Source organism: Urocampus carinirostris, chromosome 3 (genome assembly GCF_059441175.1).
Source record: "Urocampus carinirostris isolate Australia breed hairy pipefish chromosome 3, RoL_Ucar_1.0, whole genome shotgun sequence".
Taxonomy (NCBI): Eukaryota; Metazoa; Chordata; class Actinopteri; order Syngnathiformes; family Syngnathidae; genus Urocampus; species Urocampus carinirostris.
In genome coordinates, this window is record NC_142351.1 from 10,459,488 (window position 1) to 10,481,519 (window position 22,032).

The 22,032-nt window shown below is 39.0% G+C and overlaps 1 protein-coding gene across 1 annotated transcript; it reads right to left on the reverse strand.

The window, feature by feature from the left end:
* Positions 1 to 518: 518 nt before the first annotated feature.
* On the reverse strand, positions 519 to 20,953 carry troap (trophinin associated protein). The gene is made up of 16 exons (XM_088329765.1): positions 20,884 to 20,953; positions 20,538 to 20,606; positions 17,704 to 17,911; positions 17,254 to 17,620; positions 14,243 to 14,361; positions 14,007 to 14,135; positions 9,882 to 10,001; positions 8,808 to 8,847; positions 8,165 to 8,280; positions 7,608 to 7,727; positions 7,509 to 7,542; positions 6,585 to 6,646; positions 4,793 to 4,885; positions 2,085 to 2,313; positions 1,808 to 2,007; positions 519 to 923 (listed from the first exon to the last, which is right to left on the reverse strand). Exons 2-16 carry the CDS (start codon positions 20,570 to 20,572, stop codon positions 843 to 845), a joined length of 1,953 nt encoding a protein of 650 aa, XP_088185891.1. The 5' UTR covers positions 20,573 to 20,606; positions 20,884 to 20,953; the 3' UTR covers positions 519 to 842.
* Between the last annotated feature and the right edge of the window lie 1,079 nt (positions 20,954 to 22,032).

Sequence of the window (22,032 nt, forward strand, 5' to 3'; positions counted from 1 at the left end):
ACCACATGCTGGTACTACAAGCTAGGCAACACTATACTTTCCACGCTTCCCGACCAAACAGTCTATCACTCAACGGACAGAACACCCCTGTGACATAGAAATAGATTGTTAGTGATTGATATTAGGGTAACCTACTTGGCTGCCTGTGAAAGATGGTGGTCATATCTAAACTCATTCCCCCTTTTCTTGGCTGGACAGACACACAAACAGATACATATACATACTTAGATCCAAATGAAAACAATTTTACCACACTCGCTTTGCTTGCAGTTGATAAACAGCGTGTCTCATGAATAGTGAAGGCAAATGTTAGAAAACTCAACGGTGACTCAAATCCTTGCATTGCACAGTAGACTCTAAACAACAGATATACAAGACACTCAGCTCTATATAATGATCTCATTATTCTGCATCAAACCAATCAAGTTACCATTTGTAAACATCAAAGAAAAAGGTGACGACAAAAAAAAAATCGCTGTAGTTAAGCTGAAAACACACAAATACATATGATGACACTATTTCATTTTGAAACCATTTATTTCACAAATTGAAACAAAACATACAAAAACACAACACAATGAAACAGTACTCATTAGTGGAAAGGTGCTTGTCTCCAAGGGACAACAACATTAAGTAATACTCGTATGTGGTCTATGAACACAACAATGGAATACAAAAAATACCGTGTTATGTAGTTCATTGAGCAAAACCACTCAGAACCAATATTTTAAAAAGAAAAACTAATTCTCAACAATTCATTTAGATTTAATTTACTCAGAGGACCTCGATTCTTTGCTTTAAAATACAGTGCCTGCTACATTTTAGGGAACTGTAGTTTTGTTTCATGTAAAAGACACATCACCAAAACCATTCTCTTCCGGTAAATAGGAAAAGGGAGCATCCAAATTGAGTGGAGAAAATTTCTGGAAAAAAGAAACAAAAATGGTGAGAACATGGGGGGGGGGGGAATCACAAGGTGAAACATAAATGTGTATACTTTATCAGCAGACTATAGATGTGATATTTTTAGATTATCAAAATATGTCACTGAGTTTATTCTCACAATCACATCATTACTTTGATAATCCCAATATTCATTTAGTTGTTATAAATGCAACTCGTGCTTATCCACATAATTTAAAAAAGTATCAAATTCTCGTGTTCACTTGAAATTTCAATGTATCATTCATCAAGTAATTTCCCAGTAATGCTTCTAGGTACTGTTTTGATTGCTTTGATGAGTCTGCCCCTCATCTTATAATATAACCTTCAAAACTCAGCTGGGTCCTGTCTTAATAAAACGTCTCTTGTAAAGATGGGACTTCTTTACTTTGCCTGGAAAATCTCATTCTGGTCAAGTTTCATTTTCCAGCTAAGTTTAATTTTTGTCATCCACGCCCCTTTCCTATAAAACAGTCTTCTTCCGATGCTTGTTTGAGGGATGACTTTATCCTAATCACAGGTTGGGGATGAACACAGTTTACTTTTTATTTTGTAACTTTGTAATAGAAGTCCTGAACTGAACTGCTCTCTTCAGATTTTTCCCCCCGTCTTAGCACTCGGTCTAAATCCCTGAAATTGTACATGCAAGCAAGACACGGATCATCTATGCCAACAATATATATTTTATTTAAAACTCTACCAACACAAACACACAAGGGGAGAGACTGGGACAGAAAGAGACAAAGAGAAAGACACAGATGCAAAGAGAGAAAGAGTCAGAGAAAGAGACATAGAGAGAGACAGAGACACAAAGAGAGAGACACGCAGTTGTGGTTCATTTCTCACGTCAACAGTTTGTACTCACAGTTGCCTCTTCAAAATTTAAGAGGGATACGACTGGGTCGCAACAGCGGTTTTGAGAAAGATTGATCCTGGCATCATCCGAAATAGAACATGAGAAATAGAAAGCAACCTCCTTGTCCAAAAGTAGGTCCTCTCGGGAAGAAAAATATTTGGCCTTGGGAGGCAACGCAAACACAGGGTTGGTTACACAAGCCTTTTTGTCTGAAAAACAAAAGTAAGAGTTTAGAAGTTGGTCACATCTTAGATGAGCAAGGGTAAATGAGTCGCAATCCTGTTACTTCTGTCATGAATGTGATCCTCAAGGTTGATAAGACTAACAGGTCTACACATTTCTTCAATTTCTGACGGGTCCTGGCTGCACGGCTCTCCACGGTCCAAGCTTTTTTGTATTGCAAAACGGCCCTGTTTCTTGCCCGTGGAGAAACAAATGACTGATTCTCTCTGCACAAGTTGACCACCCTGCTTTTCTTCCGTCGCCCCAACTTCGTTCCCACATTGGAGCGAAATCTAGAAAAGACAAGAAGGTTTCAGTTTATCGATGTACAGTACCAAACAAAAGTATTTAACCCCCCTTCCCAAATTACCTTTTGTCATATTGCCATATTTCAGGCTACAAACTTAAAGATAAGGAACTACAAATATTTTCCAAAGATCAACAACATGTAAGACACAATCTTGAAGTGCAACCAAATGATCAACATTTTATACATTTACAACCCAAAAACTGAAAAGGAGGTGTTGAAAAATATGGCCCCCCTGTTCTGTCAACTCAACTGAAGTACCCTGATGACTCGGGGGGGATTTTGTAAGGTTTATTGTTCTATATTCTTTATCAATTATCCATTATCCGTTATCGGTCAAATCATAATACGCTACAAAGCCAAGGGGCCGAGACACTTGCTCTCAGCCAAGAGGCAGAGTCAAGGTCCTAGCCACAGAGCCATGCAGTGATCAGTGCGAATGCACCGGCACATTCCAACACATCTAGAATTTCTGAATGATCCAATGTCGACCCGAATGAATAACAATGACAAACAGAGGTCACCTGAATGTCATTAAGTCTCAGTTAAATGTACCTGCTCTGTGATGGGTTCATTGGAAAACAGAACGCGTTATGAAAACCAAAGAATACACAAGGCAGGTCCGAGATAGAGTTGTGGAAAATTTCAAAGCAGGAATGACACACAAGATTTTGCAACACAGGAGAACTGTGTAAGCCACAGGTGTCAAACAGGCGGCCCGCGGGCCAGATCAGGCCTGCTAAGGGATTGAATCCGGCCCGCGAGACAACACTCAGAGAAGCGCAAGAGAAAAACAAGCTGCAAGGTTGAAAACCTTGTGTGTAGGTCAACTTGATGTTGCCAAAGCCAGGTGCCTCGAACAAAGACACTGTACTTGTATTTCTTTCTTTCTGTCTTTTTTTTCCTTTCTTTTTTTCTTTCTTTCTTTCTCTTTTTCTTTTTCTTTCTTTCTCTTTTTCTTTCTTTCTTTCTCTTTTTCTTTCTTTTTCTTTTCTTTTTCTTTCTTTTTCTTTCTTTTTCTTTTCTTTCTCTTTTTCTTTCTTTCTTTCTAGACATCTATCTATCTTTCCACCCCTTTTCACCCACTCTGTCTCTTTCACTCTCTGTGTCTCTCTTTTCTCTTTCCTCTCCTTCTGTCTTTCTATTTCTCTTTGGATTTCTTTCTTCTTCTCCCTTTCTTTTCTCCCTCTCTCACGACTTTTTATCTTTTGTTTCTCCCTCTCTCTCCCTCTCTCTCTTTTTCTTTCTTTGTCCCGCCCTCTCCTTTTCCCTCCCTCTTTCTCTTATTTCTTTATCTCTCTTTTTTTTCTCTTTAATCTACTAGTCCGGCCCCCGACAGAATGTTTGTTCTATCGTGTGGCCCCTGAGTTAAAATAAGTTTGACACCCCTGGTGTAAGCAATGATATCAAAATGGAGAGACCATAAAACTACTGCAAACCTATCCAGACCTGGTCATCCCTCTTTTGGCCCAAACAAGCAGAAATCTGATTAGGTAAGCAACCAGGAGGTCCATGATCACATTGGATGATCAGCAGACATCCACAGCTGAGGTAGGACAATATGTGCATAAGACAACTATTAATTGTACTCTGCATCAATTTACCCTTAATGGAAACGTGGCAAGAAGAAAGCCTTGTCTGAATAAATTCCATAAAATGGGCTGTTTGGCGTTTGCAAGAAGTCACACGAGAGACACAAATAACATGTGGAACAGGGTGCTTTGGTCTCGTGAGACCAAAATTGAACTTTTTGGATCGCATGCAAAGTTTGACGTGTGTTGTAAAAGAAACACTGTACATCACCCTGAAAGCACCACTGTCAAGCATGGTGGTGACTGCATCATGCTCTGGGGTTCCTTTTCTTTAACAGGGACTGGGAGGATGGTTTGAGTTGATAGGATGATTAATGGAGCAAAATGCAGTGCAATTCTGGCAAAAATCTGTTAGAGTCTGCAGAAGCCCTGGGGATGGGGCGCAGGTTCACCATCCAAAAGGACGACTCTTAAAATAAAGCAAAATCTACAATGGAATGCTTTAAAACTAACAATACAAAGGAGTTAGAATGGCCAAGCCAAAGTCCAGACCTGAATCCTATAGAGCATTTGTGGAAAGATCTGAAAAATACTGTGCACAAATGATCACCATCAAACCTAAAGGAACCTCGAGCTGTTTCGTAAGGAAAAATGGACAAATACTTCTGTTTCAAGATGTTCAAAACTTTTAAAGACATACCCAAAGTATGAACTCAAAGAGGGCCAACATTTTTGCCACACATACTTTTCAATGTTTTATCCATTAGCAGAATATGAATTGTTAAATACATTTGGTTTCTTTTCACGATTGTATCTCACGTGTTGTTGATTCTAAGAAAGTATTTTGAGGTCTTTATACGTTTGAAGCCTGAAATATGGCAATATGTCAAAAATGTCTGTAAGGTTGCTTAGTGGTACGGCTAATTGGCTTACAGGTGATGTTTGAAGAACTTGAGGCTGATCTTCCTTCTGTTTGTCAGGGCTCCCTCTATCCTCGTGGTCAACAAATAACGTTTGGATAACTCGCTGCCACCGAAAGAGAAAAACAGTTTTACAGGTTTGACTTTTAGAAAGGTGAGTGCTGTGTGAAAATGGAGCCCTCTATGTCAAAGCAACTTTCACTTTAGTATGTTTTAGGACAGGGGTGGGGAAACTTTTTAAAAGGTCTGGCCAAGGGCATGGTCCTGGAGACCTATCCATTTTTTTCATTAATGAATATACATGCAGATATCTACATGTAATATTTCCTTCTTTATTAGTTTTTAACAGGATTAGAAACACAAGCAAAGCAAAATAATATATTGTTCCTCGTTATATACATCGCCCTTGTTTTAAATTTGATATTTACTTTTGTAGTATTACTGTATTTGTTGTGGTATTTCTGTAGTAGCCGTTTTATAGCATTTCCATAGTATTATTGTTGTAGTATTTCAGTTGTATTATTATAGTAATATCTTTGTAGTATTTCTGTATTTTTTTTAGTACCTTTGTAGTGGTATTTCTGTAGCAGTATTTTTATAATAGTATTCTTGTGTTATAGTATTACTATAGCAGTATTTTTGTAGTATTTTTGCTTTTCAAAGTGGAAGTAAAATAATATGCTAGGTAAGCACTAAATTAGATGTTTTGTAGGATTTTTTACAAATTTTGTAGATTTTCTGTCGTAAGATTTTGTAGCATTTTTGTTTTACTTTTGTAATAATACTATACTGGTGTTTCTGTAGTATTCCTGTACTAGTATTCCTGTATTACAACAGTAATATATTTTTTCATTTAAGAATGAAAGCAAAATAATACAATGAAACTGGTCAGTTTTTAAGCATTAAATTTCACATTTGGTTTTGTATTTCAATAATAATATTTATCTAAAGTAGTATTTATGTGTTATTTCTGTAGACACAGTTTTACTGTAGAAGTACTGTATCATTGTCGTAACTGTGTAGTATTTTCTTCCTCACAGAATGAAACCAAAATAATATTTAGTCCAGTTCTTTAAGCTCTAAACTTGATAATCGGTTTTGTCGTGAATCCGTAGTATTTTATGGCTTTCAGAATGGAAGCAAAATAAAATTAGGTCCCTGTTTTAGGCAGTTAATTTGATGTTTTGTTTCTTAGAAAATGCCGTGGTACTTCTGTAAAAGTATTTCTGGGATATACAAATAAAAATGATTCGACTAGTAGTATTTCTGTAGTAGATACACAAAGGACAGTGGGGGAACTAAAATAATGTTTTTTAATTAGTGGTACTTGTTTACTATTATATACATGAGGGCGCGGAAATATTTAAAACATTATGGGAGCATTTGGAGCATCTGGTTGTGCAATCTGTGTCTATTAAAATAATCATTTTTTTGTTGCAAAGATAGTTTTAATGAGGTGTTTCCAGGGGAATAATTGACCATTGAAGCGTTGCGGGATAATTCCTGTTAAAGCCCCAGGGTGTAATATTTGACCACTAGATGGCGAATGAAAACCAGTTGCAGCAAGAAGCCAGACAAACATGGCGGCGACTTCTAGGTAGGGATTCCAATATGTAAAAAAGATATAAATTGCTCCACTTATGAATATTTTTAATAATTAATATTGGTATGGATAGTTCATGTATTTTAGCCTTATTATTCAGATCAATGTTTACTGAATGAAAGGTTTTTTTGCACCACCAGGAGGCACTAAATATCACACACTGTCCCTTTGAAGAGGCAGAGAAGGAACATTTGCTACACACCATTTCATTTATGCGTGGTGACGCTCTCGGTCGCGTCAAAGGGTCTTTGTTCTCTTTGTGGGCTGAGACAGAGAACAAAAATAACACAACAGGAGAAAAGGTTATTATGAGAATGCTTATAGACTACAGTATTAAAATGAACTTCAATAAAAAGAAGGATAAATTATTATCACAATTTATTTTTTGTCGCTCATTAAATACCGTATTTTTTGTATTGTAAATAGCACCAGCCAAAAAATGCAAAATCGGAAGGAAAAAAACACAAGTCGCACTGGAGTATAAGTCTCATTTTGGGGGGGAATGTATTTGATAAAATCCAACACCAAAAACATACTTTAAAGGCAATTTACAGTAAAAAAAAGATGCCCCCCACATTAAATGCCCCCCACTTTGGTGAAATTACACCTTTTCAGAACGTTCGTCTCCCGTTTTATCTGTTGATAATTTGAAAGTTAATTTCAGTGTAATTGGTTAATAGAAGAGAATAAGTTGTCAATATACGTGATATCTGGATGATTACGGTTTTAAATCACTGTTTAATCGCAATAAAAGGAACAGTTCTCCATATCTATACACTGGTAAGAAAAGGTGGTGTCATTTTGCCAGTCAATATTTTCAACTTCTTTAAAAGTGATTACTAGACAAGGTTTAAATGCTCTGTGCTATACTGTTCTTTTACATTTCCCCCAAAAATGAGATACAAAGTCATTTCACGCAAGGGACATTTTATGGCACACAATGTTGAAATGATCAACACAAGCCAAGAGTGCCCTTTTGCGGATTAATGTGAAAATATCAGGTAAAATTATATGATAATGTGTTTATTATTTTACACAAAAGTCTCACCTGAGTATAAGTCGCACCCCCGGCCTAACTATGAAAAAAACTGCGACTTGTAATCCGAAAAATACTAATGTAGCTTACCTGCCAGGCTCTTCTTTATCGGAATCCTCTGTGGCTACAACAAAGAATATAAATGAGGTAAAAGGGAAGGGTAAAAATCCCCAAAAGATGTGTACGTACTGTGTCGATAAAATTGGCTCTTTTGGACAGCGTTAGAGGAGTGGCGCGCACGGGGCCTGCTGGCTTCGCCACATCATTTTGGCCAGGTTTTTGATGACTCTTTGTGATATTCACTTGTGGCTGCGGAAATAATGTCAAAATGGAATTTGTTAGTTGGGCATTCAGTGCAATTGATAGAATCTATTCCACCACAAGAGCTGGTAATAATGAAAAACCTTGCCCAATGGGAACATAGCCAAGTGGGTATTGTCTTGATTCCTGGAATACATTTTTCGTGTAATTTCTTTTGCTTCATAAAAGCCTGTGGCAGCACCCGGAAGAAATAGACATTTTGCGTATCTCTTTGGGTATAACACATCTGTAACGGATCCAGTGTACATTAGGCATTGAAAGTTACACTTTCAAACAGCTTGTGGCCCATCTACAAAAATGTACATTTTGGCAAGAACTGCTTTAACTTTTGAAAATAGGGATTTTGATGCACCACAGTACAAGAGGTTGTGTCTTGAATTGAAAAATAACTAAATAAAAAAACTCAACCAGGCGCAAAAACTCACAATGTTGTGTTTTGATTGGAGTAGAGTTGCAACTGTTTGGCTGAGGCTGTGCATGCCCACATTACATGGGCTACTTTGCAGTGAGGTGGGATTGGGATGAGATCCCACAGTTTTGGCTGAAAAAAAAAAAAGAAATAATTTGATTAAAAGGTCGTTGCATCACTCTCAGTAGAAAGCACAATGAAACACTGCTCAAAACATATAATATGCTCGTTATCAATCAAAATCTACAGTATATGCCTTTGCAGAACGTCATCCAAGTGACAGGGGTGGACAAATTCATCATGACTTTTGTAAAAAAATTAAAAATAAGTAAATATCTCTTATGACATTAGCCAGTCACTTTAGAGATCCACAACTTTTGCAGAGTACTTCTGGATTTTTGTCAGCGGTGCCAGCCTTTGCATATAAGAATAATAGAATTGTACCTCTGAGATGGTATTCCAAACTGAGCCCATGTGATTTGAGATACAACAGGATGCTAGAATTGCTAGAAGGCTGCATGTGGCTTGTTAGCACCCTATTAGATTTTGTATGGCCAGAGTCAAGTGGTTTGGTACAATGATTCAACAAGTATATTCAAAATGGTAGGACACACGTTATCAAAATGTAATTAAAATTTGCTACGATTATTTGATCTTACCTGATGCCACCCGGCCCTTCTTGATCAGGACTCTCTGTGGCTGTGTAGGAGAACAGAAGCAAGTAAAATATTGGTAACACGGAAAGAACAGCCTCGCAAATACAGTGCCGTGAAAAAGTATTGCCCCCTTCCTAATTTCTGAGTTTTTTGCATATTTGTCACTCACGAAAGATTTCAGTTCATCAAACCGATTTTAATATCACATAAAGACAACCCAAGAAAATGTCAGGACCAGAACAAAGACAGGACCCACTTGCATTGCGTTTCTCACAAGTTTTATTGGAAGACGGAGAAAGGGTTGCGCCCACGATCCGGTGATTGCTGGACACGGGAACCAGGTCACTCTGAACGCGGAAGTGGATCTTCGAGCGAAGGCGGTGTCAGGAACGGAAAAACTGGTCAGTAGCCGGGACAGGAGAGCGAAAACGTGGTCGGGGTCGGAAGCGAGTCTTAAGCCAGGAAAGGAGAGTAGACGTGGTCGAAGACAAAAAGAGGTCGAAAGCCGGGACGGGAGAGTAGACGTGGTCAGTATCAAAACGGGTCGAAGCCGGGAGACAGACAAGAGCAAAAACAGGTGGGAGTCAGGGTCGAAAAAGGCTTGCCTAGTGTAAATTGAGGTTCGCAGACGGACTGACAAACGAGGGCAGAAAGGAGTGGGTTTAAATGGGGACAGGGAGCCAATCAAAGTCCGAGGCAGTTGGCGCCAAAGGAGCGGGCACAGGTGAATCACATCGTAATCATGACAGAAAATAAAAAATGCAGTTTTGAAAATTGATTTTATTTATTACGGCACAAAAAAAAAAATCAAAAACATTCATTTCTGTTATCGCTGCCAAAGGTGGCCCAACTCGCTAGGTTCAGGGGGCAATTACTTTTTCGCAAAAGATCAGATAGTTTTTATTTTTTGTTTATGGAATAAACATTTCAAAACCGCATTTTGTTTTTCTTTGGGTTGTCTCTGTGATATTAAAACCGGTTTGGTGATGTGAAACCTTTGTAATAAATATTCAAAAACAGAAATCAGAAAGGGGGCAAATACTTCTCCACGGCACTCTAGAAGATGTGTATACACACTGTATCAATAGAAGTCCCTCTTCTAGATGCTGCTCGAGGTGTAGCACGTGCAGGGCCAACACCCTTCACACACTCGTTTTGGCTGGCAGACGCTTTTTGAAGACTTTTTGTAACAGAGTCCTTGGGTGGGCGCAGAAATGATAAAACAATTACAAGGGGATGTGACTAGATTTCCCTGTAACATGAAAATAAATGTGTTTTTGACAAACCAATGTGGTTAACAACCATGCCAAGTTTAAATGTTTCAGTTAAATAAATACACGAACAAGTGTGTACACGAGAGGGGAAATATCCCCCTAATTTAGGCCTGTTCATAATAAATTCTATACTGCATTAAATGATTACGGTATATCTTTGGTCTGCATTTATATAGCGCTTTTCAAGTCAATGAAGACCTCCCAAAGCGCTTTACATGTGCTTCACACTTACCCATTCACACACGCACTCACACACCAAAAGGCAATGTGATTCCCACCAGTAATATACATTGTTCACAAAAAACAAGCCTCACTCAACTGCACACCCTCTGGATTTCTAAGTTTTGCAGGGTATTTAAAGACCTGACCCGCAATTGGAACTTTCAGTATTTTAGAGAAAAAGCTCCGGCAAAGGTTTGCAGCTTGGGGGACAATATTGTGACGATTTACAAAGACGGTCGATGAAAGCAAAATGTGATTGATTAAGTCAGGTGTCTCCTTTTAGAAAAATGAACTTGAGGAAAACCATGTCATAGAGTTTGCTCTACGACACAGATACTACAACCTAAATAATGCATGCTATGTTTTTTTTTTAAACAAATCAGGTTTAAACATGTAATCATGCAGTCATTTCAAGCTTGTCTCAAAAGTTCATATATAGGACTTTTCAAAAATGTATTCAGTAAGGCACAGGTTTTATTGTAGTTAAATGAGGCTATATTGAGAAAAATAATGACTAAGCATGATTGTGATATATTGATTTAGACCAAAAACCACAAAAGGGAATGTTATTCATGATTTTTGATACTACAGTTCACATTTGCCAATGACAAAAAAATAAATACAGTTTTATTTTCATACTTCTTGTCCTCAGTAGGGTCGCGGGGGTGCTGGAGCCCATCCCAGCAGACAACAAACAATGGACACAGTGAACTGGTTGCCAGCCAGTCGCAGGGTAGATAAAAACAAAAAACCATTCACAAATACACTTATACCTAGGGACAATTTTGACTCACATATCAACCAGCATGGACGAAACCAAAGTGCCCAGAGAAAACACACCTAGCATGCCACCTACTACAAAATGTAGTCCTATGTGGCAGCACAGACTGGTTAGTACATTTATCTCATGGATCAGAGGTCCTGCATTCAATTCCATCTACCAGCCTCCATGTGCGCAATTTGAAAGACCCACCCATGCCTGCGTGTGTATCCTCCAGGCATGCCAGTTTTCTCCCACATTCCAAAAAAAATGCATGGAAGGTTGGTGACTCCAAATTGTCCCTAGGTATGGAAATGTATGTGGACGATTATATGTCTTTGCAGGCAATCAATCCAGGAGCTCCCCCTCCCACTGCCTGATAGGCCCCAGCACCTCTGTGACCCTAATAAGATAAGCGGTATGAAAAATGAATGAATGAATTTTCCTATGTGCACTGAAATAATAATAATAGCAAATATTGTAAAGCATACATTTTCACGCAACCAAATATGGGGATGTCTAAAAATATTTACACTAGCTCAGAAGGTATCACATCCATGGTTTGTACACTTTTTTCGTGGCCAAATTCAGGTACTTTTAAAGACTTTCGAGGCCAATGTTCCTATTTTTCCAGTACCGTAAAAAGAAGAAATCCGGTGTCAATCATGTATTTGGTAGCACCACAAATATAGCTGTGATTTCTACATGCAAATTTGAATTGTGCATGTGCATTTCTTAAGACATGTGAGTTTAAGATGTTGAGTAAATCGCGAATATATTTGTCAATCTGAACAATACTAGTGAAATGAAATGATCTGCATTTATATAGCGCTTTTCAAGTCAATGAAGACTTCCCAAAGCGCTTTACAATGTGCTTCACATTTACCCATTCACACACACTCACACACCAATGGCGGCTGTGCAGCCAGGCAAGGCGCCAACCTGCTTAATGGGGGCATTAGGGGTTCAGTGTGTTACCCAAGGACACCTCGACATGTAACACGGAGGAGCCGGGATACGAACCTGCGATCTCTTGATCCCAAGACGGGCGCCATACCTTCTGAGCTAGTGTAAATATTTTTAGACATCCCCATATTTGGTTGCGTGAAAATGACAGTAATATGTAGTTTATATTATCAGTTGCAGGAAGGCATTCCCATTGAAATGAAAGGATCTGCATTTATATAGCGCTTTTCAAGTCAATGACTTCCCAGAGCGCTTTACAATGTGCTCCACATTTCCCAATAGCGGCCTTGTATTGCAGCCATGTAAGACGCTAACCTGCTTATTGGGGGTATTAGGGGTTCAGTGTCTTACCCAAGGACACTTCCACATGTAACTCGGACAAGCCGGGATTCGAACTGGGATCCCTTGATCCCAAAACGAACGCTCTACCTCCTGAGCTACTGCCGCCCCCATTATATTATACCACTGGGAAACGCTGACTTAATCTTTTTATATGGCCCCTAATAAAAGTACATAATTGCACTAGTACACATTTCATAGTGCCCTGTTTAGGTGTAGCATGCACCTGTCCTCTTGAGTGCGACCCATAGGGGGAGATGACGCTTCATTGGATAATGCCATACTAACTTATATTAGCTGCCTTTAATCACAAGGTAAGAAGAAATGCCATGGCAAAGTGGAGCCATCAAAGAAAAGTGTTTGCGTCATTTTCGAGCAAACTTGTGAAACATGGCAACAATTTCAAGCATATCACCCACAATTAGGGCAGCACGTGTGCGGCACAGTACATGTCATGGGAACCTCCTGCGTGGGTTCAAATCCAGCTCCAGATTTCCTGTGCGGAGTTTGTATGTTCTCCCCGTGCTTGCGTGGGTTTCCTCCGGGCACTCCGGTGTCCTCCCACGTTCCAAAAACATGCATTTCAGGTGAATTGGCTGGTCCAAATTGTCCCTAGGTGCGAATGAGATGTCTGTCCCTGTGTGCCCTGCGATTGGCTGGCAACCAGTTCAGGGTGTCCCCTGCCCATTGCCCGGAGATGGCTGGGATGGGCTCCAGCCCCCCCGCGACCCTAATGAGGATAAGCGGTACAGCTAATGACGTGACATGACATCACCTCAATTAAAACACTTTGATATCCTTGAAAACAACATCAAAATTCAAGCATTTTCAAAGATTTCAATCACCTGTACGGACCCTGCATCTCTGTGTTGGATTTAATCCCTCAGCGGGCCTGATCTGGCCCGCTGAGGGATTAAATCCGGCCCGCGAGTCAATGCTCAGAGAAGTGCAAGACAAAAACGAGCTGCAGGTTGAAATATAACCACTTCATGTTGCCAAAGCCAGATGCCTCTCACAAACGCTGTACTTGTATTTATCTCTCTCTTTCTCTCTCTGTCTTCTTTCCACTCTTTATCTCTCTCTCTTTAACTCTCTCTCTCTTTTTCTCTTTCTTTGTTCCTCTTTGTCTCTGTAGTTTTACCTTATTTCACTCTCTCTTCCCTTTTACCTCTCTCTTTACTGCTTTCCCCTTTTCTCTTTCTCTCCTTTTTTCTTTCCTTGTCTCTTTCTCCCTTTCTATTTTTCTCTGGATTTCATTCTCTCTCTTTACCTCTCTCTCACTATTTCTCTTTTTATCTATTTCATTTCTCACACTCTCTCTATCTTTCTTTTCTCGCTCCCTCTCTCTTTCTCACTTTCTCTCCTTTGTCCTACCCTTTCTACTTTTCTCTCCCTCTCTTTCTCTTATTTCCTTTTCTTTTTTTTTCCGTTCACTCTAATCTACTAGTTCGGCCCCCGAGAGAATGTTTGTTCTCTCGTGTGGCCCACGGGTTAAAATGAGTTTGACACCCCTGGTCTAAGGCCTATAGTCAACATTAGGTTTTGTCTTCATAATTCATTACTTCAGCAATCATGGTATGTTTGTGCGGCAACCACTTTGAGCCATGCGATGGAATTTTCAGATCTAGTGCAAATACATACCGTCTCCATTAAAGGGCCTTTACCACGTGATTTTGTAAGTGTGGCATAAACCGGACAGGCCATCTTCACTCTTTCAGTCTGGTCAACAGCAGCTTTTTGATGACTTTTTACAACTGACACCCTTTGGGGCTGAAGAAACAATAAAGTACAGTTCAGGCAGGATTACAAACAAGTATAACAACAACAAAAATAACAATTCTGAAAAGAAAATACTCATCCAGAGTTATCAAACTCACAAATATTGAGCAAGATTGAGGATCGGAAGTTGCAGATGAATGGGTGGACACAGACACACCCTCATTACGTAGGATGCTTAGCAAAGCGACATGATCAACTTGGAAGCCCTCAGCTTTGTCTGAAAAACATTTTCTCAAGTTACTGAAAACAACAAAAGCTGATTAGTCCAACAAAAATGTGTAGCATGTAATGTGTGTGTATGCTTTGAATTAATTCACAGATGTTCCAATAAAAAGCATTGACCAAATTTCTCCACAGCATTGTGAAAGACTCATTACCAATTATCATAAATGTTTGATTTCTGTTATTGCAGCCAAAGGTCTCTCAACTTGAGTTTCAGGGGGCAATTACTTATTTACATGGGTTTTTTGTTTTTTTTGTCTCCTAACAAATGGAATCAACATTTCGACGGCGCATTTTGTATTTCCTTGGGTTGTCTTTGTGTGATATCAAAATTTGTTTGATGATCTGAAACCTTTGTGAGTGAAAAACAGCCATAAAACACAGAAATCAGGAGGGTGGCGAATTTTTTTTACGGCACCTTATGTGACAATATTTTTTCAAAGAATTACACTTACAGCATCAGACAAATTAAAAATATCAGTTGATAATAACATAATAGATTAGATGAGATATGAAAGTTATGCAATCATGTCAACATTTTGACATTAAAAAGTGGTACATGGAACGGAACAGGACCCAATTGCATTACGTTTCTCACAAGTTTTATTAAACGAAAGAGGAAGGACTGCGCCCACGATCCGGAGTTCGCTAGGCGCGGGAAGCAAGTCGCTCTCGTACTCGGATTGTGATCCGAACACGGAAGAGGATCTTCCGTAGCGAGCGATGGCGGTGTCAAGGACGGAAAACGGGTAGGTAGCCGGGACAGGAGAGCCTAAAAGTGGTCAGAAGCGGGTCGTAAGCCAGGAAAAGAGTAGCCGTGGTCGGGGACAAAAAGAGGTCGAAAGCCGGGACGGGAGAGTAGTCGAAAAAGGCTTGACTAGTATTAACTGAGGTTCGCAGACGGACTGACAACAGGGGACTGACAGGGAGCCAATCAGAACCCCCGGCAGTTGGCGCCAAAAGAGCGGGCACAGCTGAGTCACATCAGTAATCATGACAGTAGAAGTCATCGCACACTATTTTTACAAGCGAAACACAATCAGCCTTCAGAATATTTCAAAAACTAAACCAAACAACATGTGCTAGTTTAAAAGCGAAAGAGGCAAACTTTTACTGAAAGAGAATTTCTAAAGCAATCGTTGGAGAAGTTTTTTCACACAAAGACATTGTCTTGCTTCAAGATAATGCAGTCAAAGATTCAAATACTAATTTCAAGTCAAGGTATTTTGTTGTTTAAAATGAAAAAATATGTTGATTTTTACAAATTAGGAGGCATTTTTAAGGGGAAAAAGTGGTAGTCTGACACAAAAAAAAGGTGTTGGTGAATGTGGGTGTTTGGATACAGAAAAATATTCCAAAGCAAAGACATTTTAAAAATGTTTTACTTAGTTTCACTAGCCTTTGTGCAGTAATTGAGGGCTGAGCCATTTCCACTTAGTTTTGAAGCCTGCACTGTGACTACAGTCAGACACTCTATTTTAGAGGACATTCTTGTTCCCTTGAACAGTCGATCCACATGACCAAATGGGAGTAACTCAGCAATGTTAGCAGTTTGTTTATTGCAATTGTGCGACAGTCATTTTTATTTTGATCAAATGTCTGCCATCACTTCATCAACACTGTTTTGGGGAAGACACATATCATTTTTTTCAACCAAAGTATGACGTATCCGGATAGTCACTATTACATTAATGGAAAAATTGAAACAGTTTCTCAGTCGACCATTTCTTTGATTTGTTATCTTGTTTTTTTAAGAGTATTTTGTCATCAAACAGGAAAACGTGGAAGAGTAGAAAAAAAGAAGAGTCCCAACCAATGTTCCCTCTAATTTTCCACGGGTCTGAGCGTTCACACAAAGTCGGTGAGCAACGCTTGAAACAACAGTGAGCAACCATAATCCCAAGTCTGGCAAGATAATTAATTATCAAACATGTCCAAAACTTGACATCAAGTTACATTTTGCTGAGTTTCTGGCAATGCAAAATTATTTTTCTCTTTTGAATGAATTGACTTATTCAACTATTGCAAACATCGTTTGTTCTTACAATTCTTTCACAAGATATCCATTTCTTTTTATTTCCTGATATATTTTGTCGCATAATATTAAAATTTTGGGGGGCTTATTTAGTCGGTTGTAAGATACAGAACTGTACTTAATCACATTTTTTATGGGAAGTACAATGTTGGCAACACGATTCACTTGATATAATTGGAAATTATTTGAATGCAACACAAACTTTTTATTCTTTTTTTACTTTTTTTTTTTTAATCCTTTAAAAAATATATCATTGTGTTTATTTTTTCCGAGCTGTTACTTTTTTTCTTTTTGTTCTCTATTTACTTTTTTCCTACATTTCTTTCTTTTCTTTTTTTCTGGCTTTTTTCTAAATTTTTCCTTCTTTTTTTCTCTTCTTTTTGTTCCTTTTTTTCTCAGCTTTTCACTTTTTTTTCTTTTTTGTTCTATTCCCCCCTTCCTTTAAGTCATTGTGTGCATAATTTTACTTAATATTTGGTCATATTGGGATTAAAGAAGCAAAAACAACCTGAAGAGTCATTTAGGACCCTTTTTAGTGAGCCGAGCCGAAGAAGTCGGTACTCGACATTACTAACTTTATTCAACTTCGTTCGACTTCAAAATACCGCATTTAGGACACAACGTCATGGGAACCCATGTATTTTTACCTTCATTCACTGTAACTTTGACTTAAGTCACTTCTTAATAAGTAATTTTGAGCCCTCATTTTTGTGCGCTGGCTAGATTTTCTTGTGCGCCGAGAATGTGTAAGCAGTGCAATTGCAGTAAAAGTAATGCAAGCCAGACAGTGTTTTTCTAGAAATATTTGAGTATTCAAGGAAACTCGTAGTATAGGAATACATAGGAACTTACCATGTGAGTGACTTGAAGGATTTTTCTGCACTTTCTCAATTGTCATTGAATCTTTGCAACTTAGATGGGTCACCTTACTTGAACATACAGAAGAAGATGGGGAGGAACCGCTGTGATGTGCAACATTTTCAGTCTTTAAAGTGCCAGAATATGCAGAGGCCATTCCAGGGCATTTCTCTTTAGGCTTAGAACACACGAGGAGTTTCTCTTTTGTGTTCTGGGTCTTTGTACAAATACTTTTTTTAGGCTGGGTGGCCCGAGCACCACTATTTTGATGTAAAGGTACAATGTCCGTTTTCAAACTCTTGGGATTTAATATCGTGAAAGGTTTGGGCCTGGTGTGTGACTTTTTCATCTTGGATTTCCCCTGCAATGAAATCATATGAGGCTCACAAGAGAATACATAATTTAAAAAAAATTAAACGATATACAGTACAGTCCAGTACTCACAGACAAGGCTTTTCCCTCCCATGGAGAAACTTTAAAAGCAGGAAGTTGATGGGACTTAATTAGCACTGGAAGTCTGCTGACTTTTGAAAGTGCACCCGTCTTCCTCACAGGATCTTGGTTTTCGGAATCCTTGTTTTGATGGTGCAGCAATGGTCGAGGCTTTGAATTCTGTGGCTCCACTAGCATGTTGTTGTTCACATTATTACACCTGCGCAGAAATACAACAAAGAGACACAAATTGAGTTGTGCTTTAGGGGCACAGAGAGATGAGCTAAGGTGAAATAAAAGAAGAATTAAATACATTTTTGCCTTTACTATAATTGGCTATTCGGGTGGTTGTGGAAAATTTTTATTGTGGTGTATTGCTTCAAACAGCTCCAATTCTGCAAATTGTGGTTGCAAAAATATATTAATAAAAAAAAACAAAACAACCCGAGACTCAACAGCTGTGGTCACTTGCCAGATAACCTGGTACATATATATCCACTTTTAAAATAGGCTTGTTTATTCAAAGTGCTGCTTACAGTGTACATACCAATAATAACAAAAATACATTCAGTATAGCCAACAAGAAATGTTATACTTTTACTCACTCTTAAAAAAAAATCTTATTTACAAATTACAGGCAGCTAATTCTATGATGAGGAAGCCACTCGGAAAATTAATCACAATTGACCTCAACCAGTATAGACACCAATTCAGAATGAATGCTATATTCCCCCAATTCTAATAAACACACACACACATTTCTCAGCCATACAAACCAAACAATCCAGTCACCAATCCATCCATCCATTATCTACCGCTTATCCGATGTCAGGTTGCCTAGGCAGCAGCCTCAGCAGGGAAGCCCAGACCTCCCTATCCCTGGCCAATTCGTCCAGCTTGTCCAACGAGATCACAGGCCAGTCTAGGGATAAAGTTTCTCCGGCGTGTCCTGGGTATACCATAGGGACTCCTGCCATTGAGACAAGCCCGTAACACCTACTCAGGGAGGCGTCCTTATCAGATGCCCGAGCCAACCCAGCTGGCTCCCCTCAACGCGAAGGAGAGTCGTTTTTTACTCTGAGTCCCTTCCAGATGACCGAGCATCTCAGCCTATTTCTACAGAAGAGCCCATTCATCTTGTGGAGGAAACGTATTCCCGCCGCTTGTATCCGGGACTTTGTTCTTTTAGTTTTGACCCAAAGTTCGTAACCATAGTTGAGGGAAGGAAGGCAGATTGACCAATAAATCAAGAGCTTTGCCATCCAGCATCAACCATGGTCTCTGACTTGAAGGTTCTGACCTTCATCCCGGCCGCTTAATACTCATCTGCAAAAATGCTCCAGTTAGAGGTGAAAATCACAGCTTGAGAAAGCCAACGGCACCACATCATCTGCAAGAAGCAGCGGTTTAATGCCTAGGCTGATGAACCGGTCCTATTCCCCTGCAAGGCTGCGCCTAGAAATTCTATCCATAAATATGTCCAAATGCCAAACCAAACCCAATAAGATGAAAATCAAAGTCAAGTCAAGTCATTTTTATTTGTATAGCCCTAAATCACGAAGAGTCTCAAAGGGCTTCACAGATTATTACACTATATTACACAGACTATTTTTTCAGCCGACGAGAAGAGTAGGTTATTCATATGCTATGGAGTAGAAGTGAGTTTTAAGTTTAGATTTAAACATTTCCACTGAGGTTGCAGATCGGATCTCAGGGGGAAGAGCATTCCACAGCACCGGTGCCCGGATGGAGAACGCTCTCGAACCAGCAGAACACTTCTTTGCTCTTGAGATCACCAGAAGACCGGCACTCTCAGATCGTAGGCTTCGGACCGGGACGTAGGGGCAAATCAGAGTTTATTCAATTCGGTGCTGTGGAATGCTCTTTCCCCTGAGATTCGATCTGCAACCTCAGTGGAAATGTTTAAATCTAAGCTTAAACACACTACTACTCTATAGCATATGAATAACCTCTATCTTATGTTCATATGTGTATTATTTGCCCTCATGTAGGTTTTAGATGAGGGGATGGTGTCATAATAGTCTGTAGTTTGCAATAGTCTTTGATCTGTACAGCCCTTTGAAACTCTGTGATTAAGGGCAATACAAATAAACATGACTTGACGTGCACGAGGATGAAAGGTAGCTTGACAGGCCGCAATGATGATTTCAGCCGGGAGATAGCATCAGTAAGTAGAATATTTTGAAGTTGTGGACAGCACATTCAAATGGACTCAGTCAACTACTCGAAAAACTATTTCCAGAACAGGTCTACGGGCACCTCTGCTGTCCTTAAGGGGCACCACGTTGGAGCCTCCTGCCTTATTCAGGGATGGGTAGGGTTACTTTAACTTGATTACTTTCAATGACTTTTGGATTACTCCAATACCAAATATGCTAATAAAAGACAAAATAAACTAAATATGAATAAAATGATGACTCACAACACGTGGTAAGCTTTCTCTCCTGGCTTTGATCTCTTTGATCTCCGGCAAAACTAACATAAAATGCGACAGAAACAAAATGAAAATGAATCCAAACAGCTTGCCAACATCATTTTTGCCGTTCCATGTATTCCGTTAATCCCCAAGCCTGCACAAAATTTAGTCATTTTATTGATATTCAGTTTCTTTTGTCTTTTATTCGCATATTTGGTATTGGAGTAATCCAAAAGTAATTGAAAGTAATCCAGTTATAGTAACCCTACCCAACCCTGCTTATAATCGTTTATCATTTTTCTAGTTCAAGGTCATTTTACAGGTTCAACTCTGGAGTGCCTTGTCCAATCTCGTTGCATACAATGGTTCATAACATTGATACAATAACAATAACGATTATACATCATACCTTTTCTCACGAAGCACTGGAGCTAAAGTCTCCATCCTTTGGTAGCGTCGTTTGAGGTTTTGAGAAAGACTGTCAAGAGTTCGAGATAAACAAGTCATTTTAGAAACTCTTACACAAATCACAATAATGAAAAAAAAATGATAGAGAAAGCTAGCTTAAACCTAGTGTTTGTACAACCGTTAGCTTGAATACTAACGACTCACCCAGGAAGAATAAATGTTTTACCTACTTACACTGTATAAATTCTATTCGGCGATATGATAGCGTTTTCACAGAGGGCTTCTCAAAATCGCCTTTGTTCATTAAATGTCAGTATTTTTTTTAGAAAAAACGTAAAACTCGTCACCCTGCGAGTTGACTGTCAACATCGAGGAGGAGCAACCATTTTGTATTTGCCGCGAGTTGCCATAGGCCGAAGTAGCAAACTATCAGCCAATCACCGCACGGTTCGTTTGTCTGCGTTTTCTCTGGCCAATGAGCGGCGGAATTGCGTAAACACCTCCATGACAACCACGCGTCAGAAATACGATTTAAACCAGGGGTGGGAAAACTACGGCCCGCGGCCCACATGCCCGATAAACAGGTCAAAATTGCATGACAATAGTAAATAAAGTACTACTAATAAAAACATATTTTTTCTTTGTTGGAAACTTTGTCCCTTTGGTTCCGTTGTGTGACTACAACCAAAACTATTTCCACAAAATACAACAGAAATACAATACATTTTCTACAAAACTAAATATCAAATGTAGTGCTAAATACAGGGACTTATTATTTTGATACCATAGAAATAATTCAAGAATTACTACAGTTATACTATAATACATATGTAACGGGTGTAATAATAACTTTTGTTTTATTGAAATTCCCGCTGAAATATGTTGTATAGTTTTTGTGTAAGTGTCCTGCAATGATGAGTCCAACAATGCCACCTGCTGGTATGGGGTAGGGTTTGGTTTGGCTTTTGACATGTGACCGGAAGGCGGGGTTTTTGGCAGTCTACAACGAGCTGCCAACGGTAAGACACAATCTTTTGGTGCTCCGCAAAAAGTTAATTTTAAACATTAAAACTACAGCTGACAAATCTCTCAACATGCACAGTAATGTGATTGATGTTGTCAAGTTGTTTGGATTTATTTTCGTTTTGTTTCTGTCGCCTTTTATGTTAGATAGATAGATCGATAGATAGATACTTTATTCATCCCCGGAGGGAAATTCACATATCCAGCAGCATCCCTGAGCTGAGAACAATACAATAATAAAGCAAAAATAATACAATATACAAATACCCAGTGTGACGTGCTAAAATGCTAATTCCCCTTATAGATCAAAGAGATCAAAGCCAGCAGAGAAGGCTAACTGCATGTTGTGACTCATTCATTTGCAGGTAAATTGTACCCGTTTTTATACTCATTATTGTTATTAATTCTATTTTCTCATATATATAAAAAGGATTATCTCTCATCTCTCATTAGCCGTACCGCTTATCCTCATT